At 42.9% G+C, this 23,348-nt stretch overlaps 2 protein-coding genes across 7 annotated transcripts in view; both read left to right on the forward strand.

The window, feature by feature from the left end:
• The window catches only part of LOC121590582 (furin-like protease 2), a 191,814-nt gene that overhangs the window by 55,184 nt on the left and 113,282 nt on the right, over nucleotides 1–23,348 (forward strand). The window contains exon 3 of one of the 6 annotated variants that reach the window (XM_041910381.1): nucleotides 10,602–10,663. The exons of the other annotated variants lie outside the window; for them this stretch is intronic. The gene's annotated coding sequence lies outside the window, so the exon portion shown is untranslated. The remainder of the gene's footprint in view (nucleotides 1–10,601; nucleotides 10,664–23,348) is intronic. 6 annotated transcript variants of the gene reach the window in all.
• LOC121590583 lies at nucleotides 15,084–22,174 on the forward strand. Its single transcript, XM_041910384.1, has 2 exons — nucleotides 15,084–18,186; nucleotides 18,255–22,174. Exons 1-2 carry the CDS (start codon nucleotides 15,971–15,973, stop codon nucleotides 18,295–18,297), a joined length of 2,259 nt encoding a protein of 752 aa, XP_041766318.1. The 5' UTR covers nucleotides 15,084–15,970; the 3' UTR covers nucleotides 18,298–22,174.

The raw sequence follows: 23,348 nt of genomic DNA on the forward strand, positions 1-23,348 counted from the left end.
GAAAAATCGATTGAAGTCCGTGTACATTCTGTGTAATTTAATGGATGTCTTATTCTCCGATTTCTCCAGTCTTTGTATTGATCAGAATAAAAATTTGTATTTATTGAGATAATCAATGTAGGTTGGCTTTCTGATCTTTCATTCTAGAATCTTTAAACAATCCCTGTTGACCTACGTGCAATATAATCCTTTCTGTAACATTTTAAAAACTAATTGAATGTAATTGATCTATGACAAGCGTATGCAAAATAAGTTCCCATGAAGAAATCACCAACATCTGTCTTACTGTGTGTGTTTTAGTGCCATAAACTGTCTTATTATGTTGTCATATCAATTCATTTTTGAGAAGAATATGTACTCAAGAAGCACGGTGATTGGAATCTTCACTCCCTGTCCAAGTGTAGTGTCGTTCCACACTCTGTCCTGTCTCTGGTGTAACGCATTCACCTTCTCATGGACAGCAGTCGAATGTGCGGCTCAATGTTGTTAAGCTCGATCCCCGGAACACATTCCTCGCCAACTAAGCTGAGCACTCGGGAATACTTGCCTGGGATATGCATTCGATTGTAGCAAATGTTGCAGCAACGGTACGATTTCAATCCACCCGTGATGCTATGCCCTACTTGTGTCCACATCACCAGGTCACTCACACACAAACACACATCCACACGGAGGAAACCAATTCGCACGGTCGGTCGGGAAATAGCTTGTCAATATGAAATACCGATTGCAAATTGTCGTCGGTGAGCCAACGAATGAATATAAATTCAAATCAATTTGCATAACGAATCAGTTCGACATAATTAGCATAACTTGCCATTCGTCACGCCGAGAGACATGCATTCGAACCAACTGTACCGTTGGCGACAGTGTTGCAGCGTGGACGGGTAGCTGCTTCTTCACCAACGAGAAGTGTGCGAAGAGCGGTCATCAGGAAGCGGAGGTGGTCGAGAAGAGCTATCAATTTCTTGCTTCCTTCCTGTTGTGAAAGCATTTGAAAGTATTGTCAGGGTGTGTTGGTGAGTGCAGGTGCATGATTGTAGCTCGGCAGAAGGACACAACAATAACATGTTCCGTCCGGCGTACATCGTTCTAGAATGTTTTGCGATTTAGTAGGTTAAGAGGGCAGGAAACTCTCAACAATGATGGGTATGGACAGGATCATAGCATGATGCACAACATAAATTGACTAACGTATGTAAATGGAAGTCGGTCCGTGCCGGTAGCACTGCACTCTGCAGATGATCAAAAATGGGTCTGTTTAGATCGAAAGAAATAGTAATGAAGATTGAGGCTTCTGCGTGTAATATGGAAGAACAAAAGTTGTTGCAGCAAGAAAATACGCACTAATGTTACAAAAGCTTATACTTTATTTCTAAATAATTTGATATCACAAAATACGATTGATTAATTTAAACGATCAAACGTTTCCACATTCGTTTCAAACTCTAGTTTGATCGGTTTGATCAAACCATGGTTCAATATTGTTCGTTCTAAAAATTCAATTAATCATTGGAAGCACGGTCCCTATACTAAGCTTGCGGTTTTACTGGATCCAATCATGCGAAGCGCTTGTTTCGTGATTCAAAGAACTTGCCTGATTGCAGCCATATTACAAACCCTTTCCACCGCTCCGTAGTGCACGACGGCTCAATCAGAACCATTCAAAAAAGCGATCCTTTTTTTCTCGAATCCTTCAACCCCTCGAAAAAACAACTAGGGTTCTTATTAAGGAACTGTTTCAGAGCCTCGTCTTGCCCAAATTGCATGGGACGGCAAGTGAAACCCAGGAATGCATGCAAATTGGTTGCAAATCATCGTCGTTCTAGCTGAAACAAGATCTGGATGAAATATCCTTCCCTTTCGTTCCTTTTTTCGCTTCACCATGTGTAATGAAACAGCAATTGGTATGAAGGAGTATTGGATCTGAAGCGATTGATATGTTATTGTCTGCCCAAGCATCTGTGTGCATGTATGTAGGCAGTATGAGTGTATCCTTGAACGATTGAATTGCCATTCACGGATGTACACGAGTTTTTGGAGGAGATGTTTCATCTGCCACTTACAACCGAAGCGTACTCTTCTGCTGCCGACTACGACGACAAGTCGTATCATTTAGGAAAAGTACAATGTAAACCCAATTCTCGTTGATGCTGGTGCGGAGCATGGGAAGACGCGTTCGGAGGGATTTTGGTAGATGAAATTGCAATTTCTTACCTCCTTGCAGCGGAGGTGCTGCTTCAGGACATAAGGGATGCTCCGGGAAAGATGCAACACGTGCTTGTGCAGTGGAACTCATCTGTCGAGTTGCTGGTGAGGGAATTTCCATTAATTGGAAGCGTCTCTGCTGGGTAGTCGAATGTGGTTCATTCGGATGGAAAATGCCAGTTACACGAGTGCACGGGAGTTGAAATAGTTGTTTACACTTGGCTGAACACATTCGCACCGAAAAACGGTGGGAAGGAATCTTCATTCACCATCAATCGTATGATGTTTCCCCGGTTTTTGGGTGGCAGGACAGCGAGGACGATCTGATAAGTATGTTAATTGGCACGAGGTCTAACAGCAGCCTGATGGAAATTCAAATCTAGCTTCGGTTCGTTTAACCGCAGTCGGTGAGAGTGGAGATTTGTGAAATTAGAAAATTGGCTGCTAAAGAACTTCCGGTTGGAATGCATACATTGTTATGAATCAATCTGATGTGATGTTTATATTCCGAGAACGGTTCTTTATGAGCGAAATTAGCTAACGTTTGAAAAGTTTGTTCTCCCATGTGGCTTGATGTCTGTTTTAAAATTACTATATGTTGAAGAAATAACATTCAAATTAGAACAAGAATTCGAAAAATGTTTCGAATATTTTAATTGAATTGGTAAGAGGCTTTCGTGTCGTCCTTTCAAATCTTCCTAGAAAGTGTCATGTATCAGAACAATCAAACGATTTTTTAGCTGTTAAAGCATGAAACTCAGTTCCGTATAAAACACTGCTGCTCTGTGAATGTCCTAGTGTTGTTTAACTTGACACTCGGATCGAATTGGAAGAATGTGGGCAAGTAACACAACAGTAAAATAAAACCATAAAATGAGAACCTTGGAGGGTGAGAATAAAAAAAAAATACAACATAACGGAGGAAACTGCAAATAAATGTGATTTACTGTCCGAGTAGGACAAATGCCTATTTAGATGGTGTCAATTTAACGGTGCCCTAAAATATTATTTCATGCTTAACAATGTACATGTGCGCGTTCCTTTTTCGTTCTCTCTCCCTCTATTTTGCTCGTTTCTTCCGTTTTAGTCACCATTGCGTATGGAGCTGTATTAGCTGTATAGTAAATGCTTTCCTATGCAGTAGCTTGGTTGAAGCTTTAAGGATAGTAGATGAAAATGAAAGCTTTCATACTGATGGAATATTTATCTGAACTCTAAAGCACAAATAACAAGAAGTGTAAAATCGTACGTTATATACACAAAAAAAGGAATGGAGAAAAGATTGAGAAATAATTGAGACTTTGTCAAAGTAAAAGTTTAGTTATATATATGAAACCATCGACAACGAAAAACGGCAGTGAAAGCAAACAATAACAATAAACAATGAGTGAGAAAAAGAGTGTTTTCGATTATGTGTATGTGTGTGTGTATGTGTAAGTTGAAGCAGTTCTTCAGACAGCAAGAGGCTTCTGGGGCGAAGCAAAACTTGTTAAGTGGTTAAAGAAAGACCTAAGCAGAAATATAAATAAAATGGGTACCGGCTCCTCTCGCTCGCTGACTAGAGCTGAAACAAAAACATTATCACACACATTCACACATTTAGAGTGATGGGTGAAGATGGAGGGGGTTGGAGAAAGCGGAGAGCATTGATGGACACAACCACCATCGAACCGGAAATCGATAACGCACCAACTTCTCGGTTCAGTGCTGATGGTATAAGGTTTCGCTTCGATAAAATTCTCTTCTTCTGCTCGCTTACTGTTGCAACCACCAACAACATGAACAACCACTATCACTACTTATACTACTAGTACCACTACTACTACTACTACTACTACGGCTACTGCTATGGTTGGTACTACTTCTTTTACTGCTAGCACCGACTGTCCCTACCTTGGAGCGCAACCCTGTGGTGTCATAAAAGCTTGCCTCGTGTTAGCCCGGTCACTGACAGCGTAGTACCGATGGTGGAAATTTATTTTATGACTCTATCTTTTAGGAAGTTTGACATTGTTGGGGTAGGGCTGAGTGGCAGGAAGCGCACCGATTGTTTGATGATTTACCCCGCAGGCCAGGCAGTGAGGATCGTAGAATGCGGCAAAAAAAACGAACAAATTTTCGACGAAAAGAGAGACTGTCTTAACTGTCTTGGTTTTCTTTTTTCCTACGACTATTTTTATATTCGGAAGCAAACAACCGGCGAAGGGAAGATAGTTACTTCCGTCAGAATGTTTTACGATCGGCGGGTGAAGTTTGTCTTGATATGTTTCATCGGTTTTCGCTCTCCCTCTCTCCCTCTCTCTCTCTCTCTCTCTCTCTCTCTCTCTCTCTCTCTCTCTCTCTCTCTCTCTCCCTCTCTCTATCTCTCTCTCTCTCTCTCTCTCTTTCTCCCGATTGTGTGGTATGTTTTTCGTATATCGTCCAGTAAAAGCAGCCCATGGAAACTCTGCAAAACTGGGACAATTGCATCTCGTTGACCGTAGCCGTGGATGGGTTTATTCGCGTCTAAGATGTGTTTCCCGTAAGAAGTGTGCCAGGATAAGAAAACTGCGATCGATCGGCTATAGTTTATGTTTGAAATCAAAGGATTGTAAAATAATAATGAAAATGGTATTTATGGATATTAATGGAAAGCTTAATGTAATTTCAAATTTGATCTAATAGTGTTTAGTTCATTCATTTTGTCTCGTCTGCTAAATCCTTTAAGCGTTGTTTTTTTTTAATTATGATGAAATTAATATGTTGCTTTAACTTCATTGAACAATATGTAGCAGTTCAGTGGCTTCATGGCCCAAAATTGATGCTCATCGCAGATTGCAGTGTTATCTAACCATACATTTTTCCCCATTCTTAACCATAGCGTTGCCTGCGGAAGCGAGATTCAATTGTCTCCCTCAAACATGAACGCTCCATCGTTGCATCAAAATATAAAAGCCCTTCGGAGCATCGTACGCAGTGCTTTCAAGTATAACGTTGCCAGTCCCCCAATGGTGCGTCTGTGGAATGTTTTACAACCAAGTATGGATCGGGTTGCAACCGTACTCTGGATCGCCTGCCAACCCAAAAACATTGGGCAGTCATCAACTTGATGTGTCCTTTGAAGGTGCTCAGTTGTTCGTGCTGGAGCTGGGGCTTCAAGCTGATGCTGGTTTTTTTGCATGTTGCTGCTACTTCATCGAGCCTTTTATGAGGCAACAAAGCCAACGCACAGGTGGGTTCGTTCGCACCGCCAGTGTGATGTAGGTTTACACAGATGAATATGCATCGAACTGCTAAAAAGTGCATCCTTTTAGGCTATTACTAGCTAAACAATCAAGAGCACGAGCTTCTGTGCACTTTTTGTCATGTACTTTGACACCAACACCAGCTGTTGAAAAGGTATTCTGAAGCACTCGGTTGTTGCGTTAGACTGTCCGGACGCATGTATTGGATGCATTGGAAGTTCATCTTTCTGGACGGTGAACTCCCGAAGTGTAGCTATTGGCCATTTCCTGAAACGTCCGGGGCTTTTTCAATAGCAAATGCTTGAATGAGTGATGTTTGCCCCAAAAAAAAAAAAAAAAAAAAAAAAAAAAAAAAAAAAAAAAAAACATCGAAAAAGTCGGAATAGTCGATCGTCAAAGTGGTTGATGGATAGCAGTGTGGGTTATGAAGGATGTCAAAAAATGATGCTTAACCAGTATCAAATTGCAGAAAACAAGCAGTCATGGTTTTAAATTTTGGAAAAATGCTTTAAAAAGGCGAAAATGTATCAATTGTGAGCTGCCTGGTCTGTTCATTAAGCTTATAGGTTTATAGATGACCAAACGATTTAGTATTGATTTGTTTCGAATTATGTTTGAGTTTTTCTCAATAGCTCTCGATTCCTTCTGCTGTGCTCATTGAAACAACTAATCGAAGCATTTGAAAATGTAATAAATCAAACTCTAAACAAAAAAACGTAATACGATTGTGCAAACAAGTGGCATTGCATGCCAAGGGCTAATGTGTCCAAAAACGGCTCATAACTTTTGTCAACACTCATATCGTATCCCTGCGACGAATGAGGAGAACGTTATCTTCGTTTTCCCTTTGTGCCTCCAGCACCACATTTAGCTGATTTTGCTTAGCCCCCAAACGATCGCATGTTGTTTGCTGGCTAGGATCAAACCATCCCAACGAATCATAAATCAACCATAATGCATGCATAAATGACGGCGCTAACGTTCGCTGCAGTTGCGTGGATAGAAAAAAGCACCAACGTTGTTGTTGTTTTTGCCGTGCCGTGCCCAAGTGGGGAGGGAAGCTTTCCTTGTTGGTGTGCTAAGAAACGCTCAAGATAGGCAAATAGCTAGCAACACCGTTGCTCGAAATTTACCCCCTCTCCGTTCTCTTCCCATCGAACGTTAATGGTTGGTTAATGGGTGGAAAGCTAACCACCTCGTTCATTCTTTCGATAGGGCTGCCAGGGAAGAGAAACTGCTCGTATATGCATGTACGGTTGACCCTTAGTCTCGTAGCCGTGTCAGCGGGGATCGTTATTCTTCACACCTCGCCCCACCACCGTTTTCCAACGTCTTACCCATGGACTTTGTGGCAACCCCCATGGTGGTGTTGCGGAAAGCGTGCATCATTGCGCGAGCTGTGTGGTTGCGCTATGGCTGATGCATTTTAGCACGCCAAACCGGTGACATTGCGACGGTAGGGCAGCGCCGATGTGAATCACAGGCTGGGATAAAATCGAGGCCAACAATGTCGCTCGATTGTCGCAAGGCCGTCGCCGTGGCGTTATGCAATAACACTGTGCGCCTGACGACTGTTTTGCTTCGGTGCGGTGGTAGATGTCATAAAGCATAGTGGGGAATGTTTTTCGAGCTTTTGAGCAAGATGTTGCGCTAAAAAATGGGTTTCTTCGTGTGATTATTGTGACGTTTGGGTAAAAAATCTATCAATGTCATAAGAATAATAGTATATTGTGTTTCAAGAATGTCTTTGCAATGTGATTTTTTTAAAAATTAACCATGCTTACGCACATTCAGCCATTTGCGAGAAGAACATTGATGCCTGTTTTCTGCCGTATCGCGAAGTTAATCATCTATTTTTGTTTCTTTTCATCGAACCGATGCTTTTGGTAAATACATTTGATTAAAGAATATAGCTTTAATGTTTACCTTGCTTACTTAACTCTTATCGCTTGTCGATCTGTTCGTCCAAGATGTATCTGTGCCTAGAAAGCAATAGTGTTATCACGGTCTATCTGCTACCGCTTCCCAAGTACTAGCAACGCAATTCAATGAGATTTGATTTGCATCGGGGTTGAGGTGTGTGGTGTTTCTACTCACTCTTCGCATGGCAGCGACCAAGCGACAGTTCCAGTAACGTAGTTCCACGCACGGTTTTAATCGATTGCAGATTATACCATGACCTACCACACACATACGGTTTGGCGAGTGCACGGACACACTCAGCACACGCATAAGCAGGGTAAAGGGAAGGGGATGTCGCTGTTTAGTTTTTTTGCAATGTTGGCATTCATAGCATAGCGGTCGGTTAGGTTAACGTTGTAAACTGTAAATGCTGTCGGTATAAGTGAAACAATCAGCCATATGAAGGTTCGTACCCGTGTTGCACGGTGTGTTATGCATTCGATTGGCTATCGTGTTTGTTTTCTGCTGTCGTTGTTTCTTTTTACCTACGCTGCTGGCTGTTGTTGACATGGAATGAAAATGACTTTATTCCGCACCGGCGCTGCACGTGACATGCTTGCCGAGAGAAGGCGGCAAGCCGGTGGGGGACACTTAATCTACCTTTTAAGAGAAAATTGCGGCAGTGCTGCAACACTCGACCGGCGGGGAAGCGAGTGGAGGGGAGAAAGAAAGAGAGAGTTATGCAGGTTAACCATTATGCAAGCATGCAGCATGTTGCTGTGCGATGAGATTCGTGCAAAACATGTAAATATTTAATAGCAATTAGCAGTGATTTTGTAAAATAACTTGTGTGCTATTATGACGTCAAGATAGGTTAAAAGAGTTTTCATCATGTTAGTGTAACATCTTAACTTTAGTGTAAATCGAGACGGAAATAAAGATAGATAGTTTTACTGAGTATTAGTAAAAGAGGAAAGTGTTATTAAAGAGTTTAATTTATTCCCCTATTATGGCGCATGTACAGCCGTATAAGTATTATGGAGTTATTAAAACTTTTATCAAACAAATAAAATATTAAAAAAACTGTTTTTAAATCTTTCAATAGCATTCCCAAAACCACACGATAAAAAGGATAAAAAAAAGTGAGCACTGTTGAACTCTATCTCAAACGCGAAGGACTCCGTACCGCCGAATGGATACATCCGAATGGCATCATCAGGACGACATTAAAATAATCCAATTTATTCGTCCAATACCCGGGTTGTGCACCGTGACGATAGACGATTCGTATCCTGAAGCACGATCGGATATCAGGTGACAATCTATCGTCAAACGGTACCGACAATCGTGCTTCATCCAATGCCTTCTGAGCTGCAGTCGCCTTTTCCGGTGCCCGTGGACAGTGGCGATTCTATCTTTTTTTTACTTCCCATCTGCGTCGTCTCCTGCGATATGGTTAGGCTGCATCTGCTTCACCAGAATCAACCACGCTTGAAACTTAACTATCAAAACTGTTCACACTCGTGTGTGTGTGTTTTTTTTTGCTGTTCATTTCCATCCATATTGCCATACTGGCCACCTGGAAGGCTCGCTCATTCCGGGCTTGATCCAATTTCCATCGTTGATGTGTGCAGCGCCTGGTTACTGGTGTGCCGTCGATTGCGCTGCAGTTGTAGAGAGCGCAGCCCAGCATGTCGGTGATGTTAAAGATTCCTCTCGTGATCGTGATGAGCAAACATCATCATGTGCCGGCTTGCGCTTGATGATGAAGCACATGTGTGTGTGTACGAACCTACGAAGCCGGTGTACCGTGCACGTAAATGAACAGAATGCTATTGCTCTGAGATTTGCTACAGCAGCAACGCCGGACAACCGTTGACCGCTTCTCGCTGGTAGAGGGCGAAAAAACGAGCTGCTAACCCAAAGTACCAGTCCAAGTGATATGATGAATGCAGTGTATGTGTTTGTGTGCTTCACTGACGTTATACCTTATATGGCCGGTTGGGAATTGGTAGATCTCGCCAGTGCTTCAGTTTCGCTTTCGTTAACTCGAACTGAGCGGTAAATGAGCAAAAATTCGTTTGCAAATTTTGATTAGATTGGGAATTGGTGTGTCGTCGGTTCGACTTCCGATCGCAACGCAATAGTAGAGAAGTTCGTTGGGCAGATGATTTACGCTTCATGAATGGTTTGATGTAAGATTCTCAACAAGATATATGAAGTTTAACAACACATCAATGCTATGATATACTGTAATCTGAAGTAGCTTTAAAGTGGTGCATCGCAACGCAACGTCTTTAAACGCAGACGCGAATCTTACATTTTACGACCTTGAAAATTCATTGTCAAAAACTATTCCACGACATTACCATGAGCTCCTCAAACCGCAACGGCATGGAAAAGTTGATTATCACTTTCATGCTCAATGAAATCTGGTGTTACGAATGCGATAGAAAAAATGCAAACAAAAGGTTACGAAGTTATTGTTATTGACACGTCGGTCTGACATACTTTTGCTCGTTTGGTTTCGGCGAGGAAGTCAATTAAAAACGAAAACGAAGCACTCGATGGTACGGGCGGTACGAAAAATGTGTCAAAACCGTTACAATCTCGTTGAAATGTTGCTTCATTCATTCGTAATTCAATTAACACCACCAAGAGGCAAAAACATACCATCGCCTGGTTTCGTGTTCAACTTTGTATTGGCGCCTACAGTGCTGTGCCACATTTGAATGTGTTCCCGTTGAGTATTACTTCCATGTGTTGATATGTTTACAAAATCAATAAATTGTCTCATGGTGTGTCTGGGTCGATCGGGTAATGTGATGCTTCGATAAAGGGGTAAAAAAAGGTTTCGCGATTGAATTCCCTTGCAGTTTGAGTGGTTGTGAGTGTGTTCAGTTAATGACACCGGCAGTGGGTACAGTTGGGAGTCGTGGGATTTGGAAAAAAATCAATTCCCCTTTACTTGGAGCTCATGATGTACTCTCATTTTATGGACTATCGCACAAGCTTTATGTTTTGAAGAATATTCTTTCAATTTATGTAGATAATATTCCCGTGAGGATTCAACGTATGCGAATGTCATAAAAAAAACTATAATTCCCTTGCAAGTTCGCTTACAACTGCTGATATTTATTCGGGTAGCATTCCGTAGACAGTTCAGAGAAAGGGTTGTGCAGCTAATTAAAATTCCTTTCGCATTTTTCCTGTCGTGTAGCAGTGCTAGCTTTGTTTTAATCGTGTTTTCTCTTTATCCACTTGCAGGTTCGTGTGTTGCACCGTTACATGTCAATTTCGGCTTCAAATTTAACTTCCGCCAATGATGGGTTAGTATTGTGTTTGCAGTTTCCAAAACATGTGATAACCTTAGTAAGAGTTTCAAAAAACGACAGCCCCCAAAACAAAACTTCAAGAAAGCTTCAAAAATGCCATCAGATTAGTCACATTACCGTTTCCTACCGCTTTGTTACTGCGGTGGTGGTGACCTTTGGAAGTCGTGACTCGGGCATTGAACGCTGCACGGTCTGGAGTAGAAAATTAGAATCTCAAGCGCATTGCCGAAATAAACTGTGCAAGGGCAATGGACAGTTTTGTTTTTTTGCTATTGGAAACATGCTTTTGCAGGCATTAGCATGTTTTGTTCACACGGCGCATTATAAATGATCGTGGCTACTGGAGCTATGTTCGAACAGTCGGTTTCGTATGTTTGTCGGAATCAAACCATTTAATATGCAAAAAAAAAAGATGATTTGAAAAGCGTGACGCGAAATGCTTTTCGTGACGAATGACAATGAGTATAGCGGTAGCGTGGTAAACGTACGTTTGGCAGCATTTAACATTGTGATTCAGCAAATGTTGCTGTTGATCTTGTGGATGTTGAGGTACAAAACATTGATAGAAATCGATGATGGCGTTTATATTTATTTACAATTTCAAAATTCTAATTAAATGCAAATTGAAATTAGCAAATACTTCCGCATCCAAATGCTATTATTATTTTTTATAATTAATAAAAAAAACATATTTTTAATCTTATTTTACGCCCTTCAATCAAATAATATTCTAACTGCTGTCCGATAGAACTCTTATCTATTATACCATTGCGCCTTTTGAGACGAGTATTCACACAGGCAGTGCTCGCGTGGTAGTTAATTTGCTCCCCACTGAACTACTTAATATTCCAAGCAACGTTGAACCTTGTTCAACGAGTGTTAGCATTACTTTTTTCTCAATATGCTATGGCCCTGCTATTGTTGCGAATGTAAAATATTTGTCTAGTTCTGGGATCGCTTCTGTGTTGTTAATTGATCAGATTTTTTTGACTGATTGTAATCGAGAAAATACGAGATAGTGAGCATCGTTTCATTGATATTACGCATATAACGCTGAGCTGATTACCATTATTGGAATAACATGAAAAAGCATGTTTGTTGGTTTGTTTCATCAAAGCTTAGACGAGAACAAAACTTGATACGTGATAACAAACTTGATTGCATCAGGTCTTCGGTGTGAACCTCTGATTCATATTAATCATTTGCGATAATTTGCAGTAAGCTACAGCTTGTCGGTTTTTTATTTCTCGCTTCATTTTTACGATTAAAATTAAGGCGGAACAAACACATATTCTACCGGTGGAATTGTGTGCGCAGTCGTACTCACTGGAGTAAAATTGTTACCAGTGAAAGTGAAAATAGAACTCGTTATTTTGTCAGGCGATTCGATAGAAAAGGTTCTTCTTGCTCTGTCCGTTCATACGCTAGCTGGGATTCGGGTTGGAAGCTTCGCTGGAACACTCTATTTTTCACGCCATCTCGCTGGCTGTTTTGTCACACAACTTCCACCCTACCTTGTTCCCTAGCGTTTGCCACAGCTATAAGATGCCGCCGCCTACCCGAAAACCCGAGAACACATACTTATGCTGACGGGCCGTAAAATCGCAAAAATCTAATTATTCTTCGTATCGTGTGTGTCTGTGTTTTGTTTTTTTTTTGTTTGTGTTCGTGGTAATTGCTGAACAGAACCGAAGAGGCTTCCATTGTGTCTTGCGTCCCACCGAATCGCTGTCGATGTGGCGTGTGGCTCAACTGTATGCTGTGTTACGTGTGCGAGGGAATCACGAGAGCGAAGCGGAAGCCTCGGGACATCCCGCGCGCGTCTGCCGAATTGGGGAAACATAATTAAGCCACTGCTTTTCCGACCCAATGCGGACGCGTTTTGCCGGGTGAGCCCTCCGGATCAGGGTGAATTCTTTCCGCTGCTTCCCGTTTCTCCCCTCCCCCCCTTATCATCACCACTGGGGCATTTTCGCGCTGTGGTAGTGGTGTTACGCTCGCTGATATCTCAAGGCGATATTAATTAACCAAACTTTCGGCGCGCGCTTCGTGCGCGTTGGCAAACATCATCTTTCTTTGACCCTGACGCTCGCATGGATGGGTTCGTTGAAGGCGACTCGAAACTGTCGCCCGATCGTTGCCGTGGCGCTAGGGGAAAGCGTGTGTTCGAATCGCCGCGCCGGTCGGGCGGGGAAAGGAAGCACAAAATTTAATTACTATCTTTATCTAAATTATAGCATTCAATCTCATTAGGCTAGCGGAAGGCGTCGTCGTTCGACACATGCTCTAACCGCTCGAGGGAAAGCGCTAGGAAAAGTGCCTCGCTTGGCAAACTTATAGAAATGTTTGATCGGCAAAATGTTTTCCCATCTCTGCAAACAGCAACAGCAGTAGCAGCAGCAGCTGGTGGACATCCATTGAGCATATTTCGTTTTCTCGTGGTGAATACAATCACACCTTAAGGCTTAAGCGGAAACTCGACTCCACTGCACCTTTTGGCACTGCTTTTGTACCGAGACAGGGTAATAATTGAACGTGTGCTAATTAAGTTGGTCGATCCTTTGTAAAGGCGTGCGATGGAAAACGGCAAGCCTCCGCCGGCGGTCGACTGACCAGCGAAATGGGCTTCCGGTGCGGTCCAAGATGGAAATAAATATTACCTAATTTACAAAGACGCTTCATGGGCTTCCCGGGACGCAGACGCGTGGCCTAAGAGGTGACGCAGTGCTTTCCGCTTTGTCAAACGACGACGACCGGCTGCAAATAAAAATCAAAAGCTCCCGGAACGCTGGGAACCCAATTGCTGGAGATAAGCGAATGCGAATCCCGGGCGTAATCTTATTTCCGTCTCTGGAAGGACAAATGGTGCCAGTGTCTACTTTACGGTTGGTTGCCCTGCCTACGTCGTCTGTGTATTTACGTGTATATATATAAAGCGAACCTTCCCGCTCCCACCGCTATCCCCATTTGCCAGCCCTACGAGCGCAACGAGCGCAACGAAAATGGCTCGGTCCCTTCGCGGTCCACTTCAATCTACTGCTCATCACACCGCACCAAAACAACCCTCGGGCCCGGGGCAGCGGTGTGGACCCGGAGGGACACATTTCTTTCCCATTGTGCTGCTGCTGGCTAGCTGGCTAGCTGGCTGGCTTGCTCAAACTGGCCTCGAGCGGAAGTGGAAAAATGTATGATAAATTTAATTAACATACATTTATCAGCGGCACCAGAAGAGACCTCCGCTGGGACGAACGGCGAACACCCAGAGCGGATGTGGAACAGTGCGGATGTACATGTGTGTGTGTGTGTTAAACGTGTGTTTGTATGTGTATGTTTTCGATGGTAACATCCGATGGCGCCCGATGTCCGACCTTCTTCTGTATGTGTGTGTGTGTGTGGCGGTCGGTTCGGGTCGTAGATTTCCCAGAAGAGCGATGGGTGCCGGAAAAATTACCTCAGTGGCCAGCGCCGCTTCTGGCGATCCGGTGTCGCCTCCGTTGGGGGAGGACAGAGACAGGGGAAATGTCCTGCGGTGGTCGCAATGAGGATTTCATTCTGTTCGCTCTTTTTTTTTCTGCTGCTACTGCTGCTGCCTCTGTCAAGTGACCTTTTCGTCGCCGTTGTACCTTTGGTCTTTGCTAAGCAACAGTTCCTCACCAATCGTTTGAGCACGGTAGTTCATGCTTCTGTATGTGTGTGTGTGTGTTTGGAATTTCCCCTGGTGAAATTGTCCGACAGAGAGCGAACGGTTTTTGTGCCACTTGGACAGTGGGGACAAATTTTTAATCAAGTGATTTATTGGATTTGACGCACGGTTTGTGAGCGGTTCCGGTGAACAAGATCCACTTACGGCATTTGTTTGTGTTTGGGGTTTTTTTGTTATTGTCAATATGATCACCAAACTACCAGCGGTTGAATTGTGGCAGGGATTTGTTTTATATTTCTGTATGTTTCTATTTCGATTTTGTGTGCTATGGCTCTGTGTGAAATACGCTGATCGGTAAATATACAAATTTGAATTTTTTTCGTTGCAACATATATTTACACAAAAGAAAGAAATACAGTATCAAATATGGTGGTTCATCTGTTTCTAATCACAAACGTCTGTCAATTGCTAAACTACTGTGCTGGTGCCGTAAAAAGCGTGCCCCACAGCACGTCCGTCATCAGCAATGTATATCATTCGTATCCGTAAAGTAGCCCAAGGCCAAACCCTTGCTGAACGAGTGTTTTAGTGAGATCTGTTTTGTTCCATGCATGCAGTCCTCTGGGCACAAAAACTGAGGCGCAATAAAGCACAAAAACTAGTTTGTATGCTTCCCAGCATCATGCAGACCAAAACTGGTGCGAACATTATGCGAAAAGCCATCATAAAAGCGAAATGCAACAGCGGCTGTAGCAGCGTACACAGTAGTAGGTACGCTTTTTACGACGTCGTGTTAAATGTGAGAAAGATAGTGCTAGTGATGCAAATTCATGCTATTCGTGTGCGAAACAATCGGGTGCTGCATTTGGTTTGACATTGGCCGCACCACGCTCATCAAGCCGATCGATTTCATGAGGGCTCAGGGCTGTTGCGAGTGCCGTTTTTATTGTGCTGAAACGGACTGTTACGCACGCGATTCTAAATTTCTTTTTTTTACCAATCTGATCATAGTAACCATTATTTATCCTTCCACGTGAAAATAAGATGTTTCTGGAAACACGAATTATCCCGTCCGAACGGATATTCGGGTAAACTTGTGAGGATAAATTTAGTATAAAAGTAGGCCATATTTTAAATAAAGAAGGATTCAAACGCAGAAGCTCTTGGAGTAAAGACGTTTAATTCTAAATATCCGAAATAGGACAGAGCCCCTGGATTTCCGAGCCAAACACCCCCTTCCGTCTGCATAGGCTTCCCAACCTTGGATCAGAAGCAACTAGCGGGAAGGACTGGTTAGTAGGCGAAGTATCAAATACTCTGTCCACTCTGCTGCTGTTTGTTTCTCCTCCGTTACAACCCTGCAACTCTTGCTGAGGGCCAAACCTTCGCGTGGCCTGCCGGAGAAGCTCGGTTCGTAACATTTGGTGGCTCCAGAGAGGAAGAAGATTTCGCGGAAAATTACGATTCCGAAACTATCGGTTCTTGAAAGACGGAAGAAGATTGAACAGAAAATTTCTTTTTCGAAGCTATCGGTTTCTGTGAGAATTTTCTCTACGAAGCATTCGATCTAGAAGTCTGTTGTGTCGGAGACATAATTTTTCTGCTTGTCGAAAGGGATCTGTGTATTTTTTGCTGCACAGATATACTAACTTTCAACAATGGCGAGCAGAAGATCATATTTTGTTGAAAATGAGCAAGGTGCTTGTCGCTTGTGCACTAGGCCAGATGAAATTGATGATATGGTACGCTGCGATGAATGCGACCGTTGGTTTCACGCTTCATGCGTAAAGGTAATACGATTGCCCGATGAAGATGAAGAATTTGTTTGCGTGAAATGCAGAAACGATAGGGCGGAGTATATGGAAATTTCGCAATCCACAAATCAGGATACAACCCTAAAGGCACTAATTGAAGCGTTGAAAATGAGTGGTTTGACCTCATCAACTCATATCAAACGCATGACCCTCAATAGTTTGCCAAATTTTAATGGTACTTCAAAAGATTGGCCAAAGTTCAAACGTGCCTTTGAAGAAACCACCGAGGAAGGAAGTTTCAGCAATGTAGAAAACTTAAATCGTTTACAACATGCTTTGAAAGGAGAAGCAGAAAGATGTGTTCGTCGATTGTTTCTCGAACCAGACAACGTTCCAATCATTATGAAGAAATTAGAAGAACAGTTCGGGAGACCAGAACAAGTGTATCAAGATTTACTTGGAGAAGTATTAAAGGTTAGAGTCGAGAACCAGATGAAAATACCGGATCTGTCAGATGCTTTGGAAGACATGATCATCAACCTCAAAGCTATTAAAAAAGAGGGATACCTTCAAGACCACAGATTAGTAGATGAATTAATTTTTAAATTTTCGACCGATAAACAATTGAAATGGATCGAATTTAAGTCTAGCCTTGAGAAAAAGAACAAAATACCAACACTTGAACATTTTAGTGAATGGCTTTATCCGATAGCAGAAAATATCAGAAAATTGCCGAAAAGGAATGAAAGATTTCGACAACCTGTAAACTTTCATCGTCCTCAATTTTCGCCAAATCAACAACGTCCAGCGGAAATAAACAACAATCGTCCGATGAATCGTCCACCACAACCTCATAATTCTCACCCGATGAACACACAAACCAGACCATTCAATACACGTGTGCGGAACGTTCAACGATTTTTCCAGCCATGTCCATGTTGTCAGGGTTCTCACGCACTATATCGATGTGAACGTTTTAAGAATATTCCGGTACATGAAAGACTAGAAATAGTGGTAAACAGCCAGCAGTGTCAAGCATGTTTGACATCGAATAATCATAGCCAGAACAATTGCAATGCGGCTAGAGAATGCGGTATTCAAGGATGCAGAGAAACCCATCATCAGTTACTGCACACTGGCGACACAGTGCGGATGAATTATCATCAAACAATCCAAAATGTCTACTACCAGATTGTTCCAGTGGTTTTGCGAAACAATAATCACACGTTAGAAACGTACGCATTTTTAGATGCCGGGTCATCTTTAACACTCATCGAAGAGAATACGGCAAATAAATTGCACTTAAACGGTGTAACCGATCCATTAACCCTAACATGGACACAAAACCTATCGGTGCAGGAAAACTGTAGCAGAAGAGTGAGCTGCATGATCAAAGGAATGAACGAGAAAAAAGAACATTTACTTAATGGTATACGGACTGTGAAAAATCTACAACTGCCAAGTCAAACGTTATCTGGCAGCATATTAGCAGCACGTTATCCGCATCTTAAAGGCATCAAATTATCCGACTACCAGAAAGCTCGTCCAACTGTGCTGATTGGATTAAACCACAGTCATCTTTTAATGCCGGTTGGTCGAAAGATGGGACGACCGGAAGAGCCAATGGCGATTAAAACCAAACTTGGATGGTTGATTTTTGGCATCGACAAAATATGTCTATCAGAAACAAATCACTTAATGATTCACAAGAGCGAGGATTTGATGACTGAAATGATGCGACGATATTTTTCCACCGAAGAGTTTGGCGTTAAACCGGTGAAAACAGTAAAATCTCAAGCATTAGAGAGAGCGGAGACCATCATCGAGAAAACACTGAAGAAAACGGATGGTAGATACGAAGTAGGCTTGCTATGGAGAGATGATAACGTCATATTGCCGAACAGCTATAGCAACGCGCTCCATCGCCTAGCAACGCAAGAGAAACAGCTAGCAAAGGACCCTGGTTTGAAAAATTGGCTGTGCAAAACATTTGAAGAGTACCAGCAGAAAGGATACATACGCAAGCTTACGAAAGAAGAGTTGAAACGGCATTCACAAAAAATATTTTACATTCCTCACTTTGTGGTAGTGAACAAAAATAAGCCGATACCAAAGCCGAGGTTAGTATTTGACGCAGCAGCAAAAATCAACGGCGTTTCACTAAATTCACTATTATTAACCGGTCCAGACGAGATGGCATCTTTATTTGGAGTGCTCCTTCGATTCCGTGAAGGACCCATCTGTGTGTGTGGTGACATCAAGGAGATGTTTCACCAAGTGAAAATTCGGAAGGAGGATCAAGATGCGCAGCGAATTTTATGGCGTGACGGCGATAGTACCAGAACACCAGATACTTACGTCATGCAGGTTATGACGTTCGGAGCAACTTGCTCACCGGCATGTGCGCAGGTAGTGAAAAATCGCAATGCGGAAGAAAATAGTGAAATGTACCCGTTAGCACTTGAACCAATTCGAAACCAGCATTACGTGGATGATTACCTCGATAGTTTCTTTTCTATGGAAAAGGCGATCAAAACGGTGACTGAGGTGATTCAGGTTCACGAAAATGGTGGATTTCATATAAGAAATTTCATCTCGAATAAGCGAGAGCTAATGGAAGCTATTCCTCAAGAACGACATCAGGTGAAGGCTATCGTCAATATAAAGGAAAAAGACTCGTGTGTCGAGAAGATCCTGGGAGTCCAGTGGAACACACAATTGGATTGCTTCGGGTACAAGGTAGATCTTGGACGAATAAATCTGGAAAAGAAGCCAACCAAAAGAGAAGCTTTGAGCTTCGTAATGAGTGCATATGATCCACTTGGCCTCATTAGTCACATAACCATCCAGGGACGTATTCTAATGCAATCTATCAACGCCGCAACAAATGATTGGGATTCGCAGATTCCTGATAGTTTGCATGGAAAATGGATCGAATGGCTCAAAATGATCACCAGCGTTAAAGATTTAGCCATCCCAAGACCAATTGTTGCTTCAATTATGAATCCAGTTGAAATCCACACATTTGTAGACGCTTCACAGGAAGCATTTGCTGCAGCCGTATATGCAAGAAGCAATTTCAATGGGTGCTTTGTCGTACGACTAGTTGCAGCAAAGTCTAGAGTGGCTCCAACGAAGGCTTTGTCAATACCAAGACTAGAGCTACAAGCAGCAGTTTTAGGAGCCAGATTGACTGCTAGCGTAATTAAGGAGCTTAGATTAACGATTAGTCGTACAATATTCTGGAGTGATTCGAAAATTGTTCTTGCGTGGATTAACAGCGAACATAGAAAGTATGAAGTTTTCGTATCGCATCGTGTAAGTGAAATATTGGACACAACCAGTGCCAACCAATGGAGATGGGTATCCACAAAGGATAATCCAGCCGATATTGCCACGAAAATCACCAGTAATTCGTGGACATGGTACAATGGCCCACAGTTTTTACAAGAGCATGAACGCGACTGGCCTGGAGTACATGAAGTAGGTGAAGAACAGCACATCGTTACCGTGCACAAAGAAACAATTGCTCCAGAATACTATTTTTCATCGTGGGACAAATTGCTGAAGCACCAAACAGTTATGAAAAAATACGTCGATTTCTTGAAGAACCGGAGCAATTTTTCTCGAACCATATCGTACAGGGACATGGAAACGGCTAAACTCTCATTACTGCGAAAAGCTCAGTGGGAAGGTTTTCCTGAAGAGATGGAAGCTCTCGAAAAAAGAAAGGAGATTTCGAACAAAAGCAGTATTCGAACACTAGTACCGTTTCTAGATGAAAAAGGAATATTAAGATCAAGAGGCCGTCTAGAAAATGCATCATGCTTGCCATACAGCGCGCGTTTACCAATCATTTTACCCCAAAAGTCACGTGTTGTGAAACTTCTCGTTCGAGACTACCACGAGAAGTATATGCACCAGGCAGATAATGTTATAATCGGAGTTTTAAGACAAAACTATTGGATTATCAATCTACGAACAGTCTTAAAAAATGTGAAAAGTTGCTGCCAAAGATGTATTTTGAACACCGCTGCTCCTAAAGCACCTCTCATGGCACCGCTACCAACATTTAGAACGCATCCATACAATCCTCCATTTCTACATACAGGAGTAGATTACTTTGGTCCTCTAGATGTGACCGTTAAGCGCTCTACTGAGAAACGGTGGGGAGCGATATTTACCTGTATGAGCACAAGAGCTGTACACCTGGAATTAGCAGAGAAACTGGACACCGATAGTTTCATGGTGTGTTTGAATAACTTCCTTCATCGCCGCGGAAAGATAACACATCTGTACAGTGACAACGGAACAAATTTTGTTGGCGCAGAAAAAGAATTGAAGAAAATTGTCGAAGATATCGATCTAAGAATGGGACGTGAGGCTGCACTAAAATATAAAATAGAATGGAAGTTCAACCCGCCTGCAGCACCGCACTTCGGAGGTTCCTGGGAACGTCTGATTCAAAACATAAAGAAAGCATTACGACATATGGTTACTGAATGGAAGACGCGGCACCCAACACCAGAAACATTAAGAGCGACTTTAATTCAGATCGAATCCATTTTAAATTCGCGACCTTTAACACATTTGCCGCTAACGTCAGAAGAAGAAGAGGTTCTTACACCATTCCATTTCTTAATTGGTAGAGGTGTAGATTCCTTACCAGCACCTACTGAAACATCGCAAGTGGATCGGCAACAATTTAGATTGGCACAGCACAATGCTAAAACATTCTGGGATCGATGGAAAAAGGAATACCTGCCTACTTTGATCAAACGAAATAAGTGGACGTGCAAGGTAGAACCCATCAAGGTTAATGATATAGTGATCATCACGAATGATAACGCTCCACCTGGACAATGGCTTAAAGGAAGGGTAGTAGAGACTGCAACAGCACCAGATGGACAAGTTAGATCAGTGTCGGTCAAAACAGTCCAAGGTGTTATAAAACGACCAGCAGTGAAGGTTGCAGTCATAGACGTGGAGCAGAAAGAACATTTGCTGGTTGTGAAGAAGCCACCGCCATCACCAACAAAAAGAAAAGTGCTATCTGAAGTAAATTTGCAGAAAGTCCCGCCAAAGAAACGCATGATAGCTCCATGCAATTGGGCTCCGAAACTTATACAACAGTTGAAAAAAGAAGATGATGTATGAATCGCGGCCAATATAGCATAATCCATTGGGATGAATTATGGTGGGGAGAATGTTACGCACGCGATTCTAAATTTCTTTTTTTTACCAATCTGATCATAGTAACCATTATTTATCCTTCCACGTGAAAATAAGATGTTTCTGGAAACACGAATTATCCCGTCCGAACGGATATTCGGGTAAACTTGTGAGGATAAATTTAGTATAAAAGTAGGCCATATTTTAAATAAAGAAGGATTCAAACGCAGAAGCTCTTGGAGTAAAGACGTTTAATTCTAAATATCCGAAATAGGACAGAGCCCCTGGATTTCCGAGCCAAACACCCCCTTCCGTCTGCATAGGCTTCCCAACCTTGGATCAGAAGCAACTAGCGGGAAGGACTGGTTAGTAGGCGAAGTATCAAATACTCTGTCCACTCTGCTGCTGTTTGTTTCTCCTCCGTTACAACCCTGCAACTCTTGCTGAGGGCCAAACCTTCGCGTGGCCTGCCGGAGAAGCTCGGTTCGTAACACGGACATAAACCCCACTCTACGCATGCCAACCTTTTCATGGTTTGGATTGAAAGGTTATTTTTGATTGGTTGTTTTCAACTGCAGCATATTTAATATAGAAAGCTAATTCTGATGATAGTTAATCCTGCTAGTTCAACAATTTCATTCACGCAATAATGGTTCAGCCCAGAGCGAACGGTAACAGCCACCGGTCGGTCTTGATTTCGCATGAGATGCTTGGTGCAAGCTGCTGCTTGCCACGCGACCCCTAACTGTACTGGAGTAACTGATCCTTTGCGTCAGATTTTCGGAAAACCGGTTTCGGCCCGATCACTCGCTGCTGCACCGTACGGTGGTCGGTACCATTTTGTTGTGATATTGTATCGGTTTTAATATATTTTCCCAAATTGTAAACATTGTGCAGTAGTGTGCAAGAAGACCTCCGCACCTTGCACTAACGATGCAAACGAAGGTACCAGCGGGCGGTTATAGTGCCCTTACCTACCGGACGGCCTTCCGGGCAGCAGCTACCGTGTAGCTCCAATGTATCATCTATGAAAGCTTCCGGTGGGAGAGGATGGATGTGCACGGCGTCCCCCTGTGCACTATCCAATTCCGACCGGATGCACATTCACTATCGGGGCGCGGTGGGGTAAGGCAGTAGACGAGCCAGTAAGGTAAGCGCAATAGAGACAGAGCATAGAAAACTGAACCCGAAATACGCAAAAAATGTATATTCACATTCATGCTCTCTAGCGTGTGTGCTGTGGTACCGTGCAGTGGAGAGCAAGAGGGCGAAGAAAGAGAAGTCTGGGAGAAAGAAGAAAAAAAAAACACATAAAATGGGATCGAGGCCACACAGAATGAAAAGAAACATTCTCGAGCGGGAGTGGAGTTGAGCAGATTTTTTTGTTGCTCCAAAACTGAAAAAGTAAGAGAAAAATGCAACCAAATCGCACGGGTGCAAGTGCCATCCCACTTACTGCACACATGTGTTGCTCGGTATGTGTGTAGACATATGCATACACACACACACACACACACACACACACACACACACACACACACACACACACACAAATATATACACGCGTACAAAAGCGCACTATAAAAAGTGGGTCAATCCTGAGGCCGCACTGGCAAGGCTCATCCACATCCCCGGTGGGCTCGAAAAGTTGTCTTCGCTCTTGGTCGTACGGGCCTTTGTTGGGTGTTTGTGTGTGGATGTCTGTGGAAAGGCGATGACGGTGAGCAGAATTTATACGCCAGCATCCGGAGCTGAGGTACGGCAAGGTTGTTTTTTTTTCTGTGTATGTGCCGCCGTTTCTTCTGGTGTCTCGGTTGGTTCATCGCGCACATTCGAATGCGATTTTCCATCATCACTATCGATATTGAAGCGGCTGCTGCGGGATGTTTCCACTCCCATCGCGAGGCGGCAGTAAGTGGTGGGTGCAACGGATGCCGGCAAGCATTTCACTATTACCAGCGTGATCGAGCGGTGCTGATTTTTTGCCCCATCCGCTCGCCACCCGAGTGGATGGAAGGGAAAAGAGAACGCTTTCCTGAGCGTAGATCATCCTTCTGGCATCATATTCTGTTTCGACTCGCCTGCTATGAAGGAGCTTCGTTCGTGCGGG

This window comes from Anopheles merus, chromosome 2R (genome assembly GCF_017562075.2).
Source record: "Anopheles merus strain MAF chromosome 2R, AmerM5.1, whole genome shotgun sequence".
In the NCBI taxonomy this organism is placed as follows: domain Eukaryota; kingdom Metazoa; phylum Arthropoda; class Insecta; order Diptera; family Culicidae; genus Anopheles; species Anopheles merus.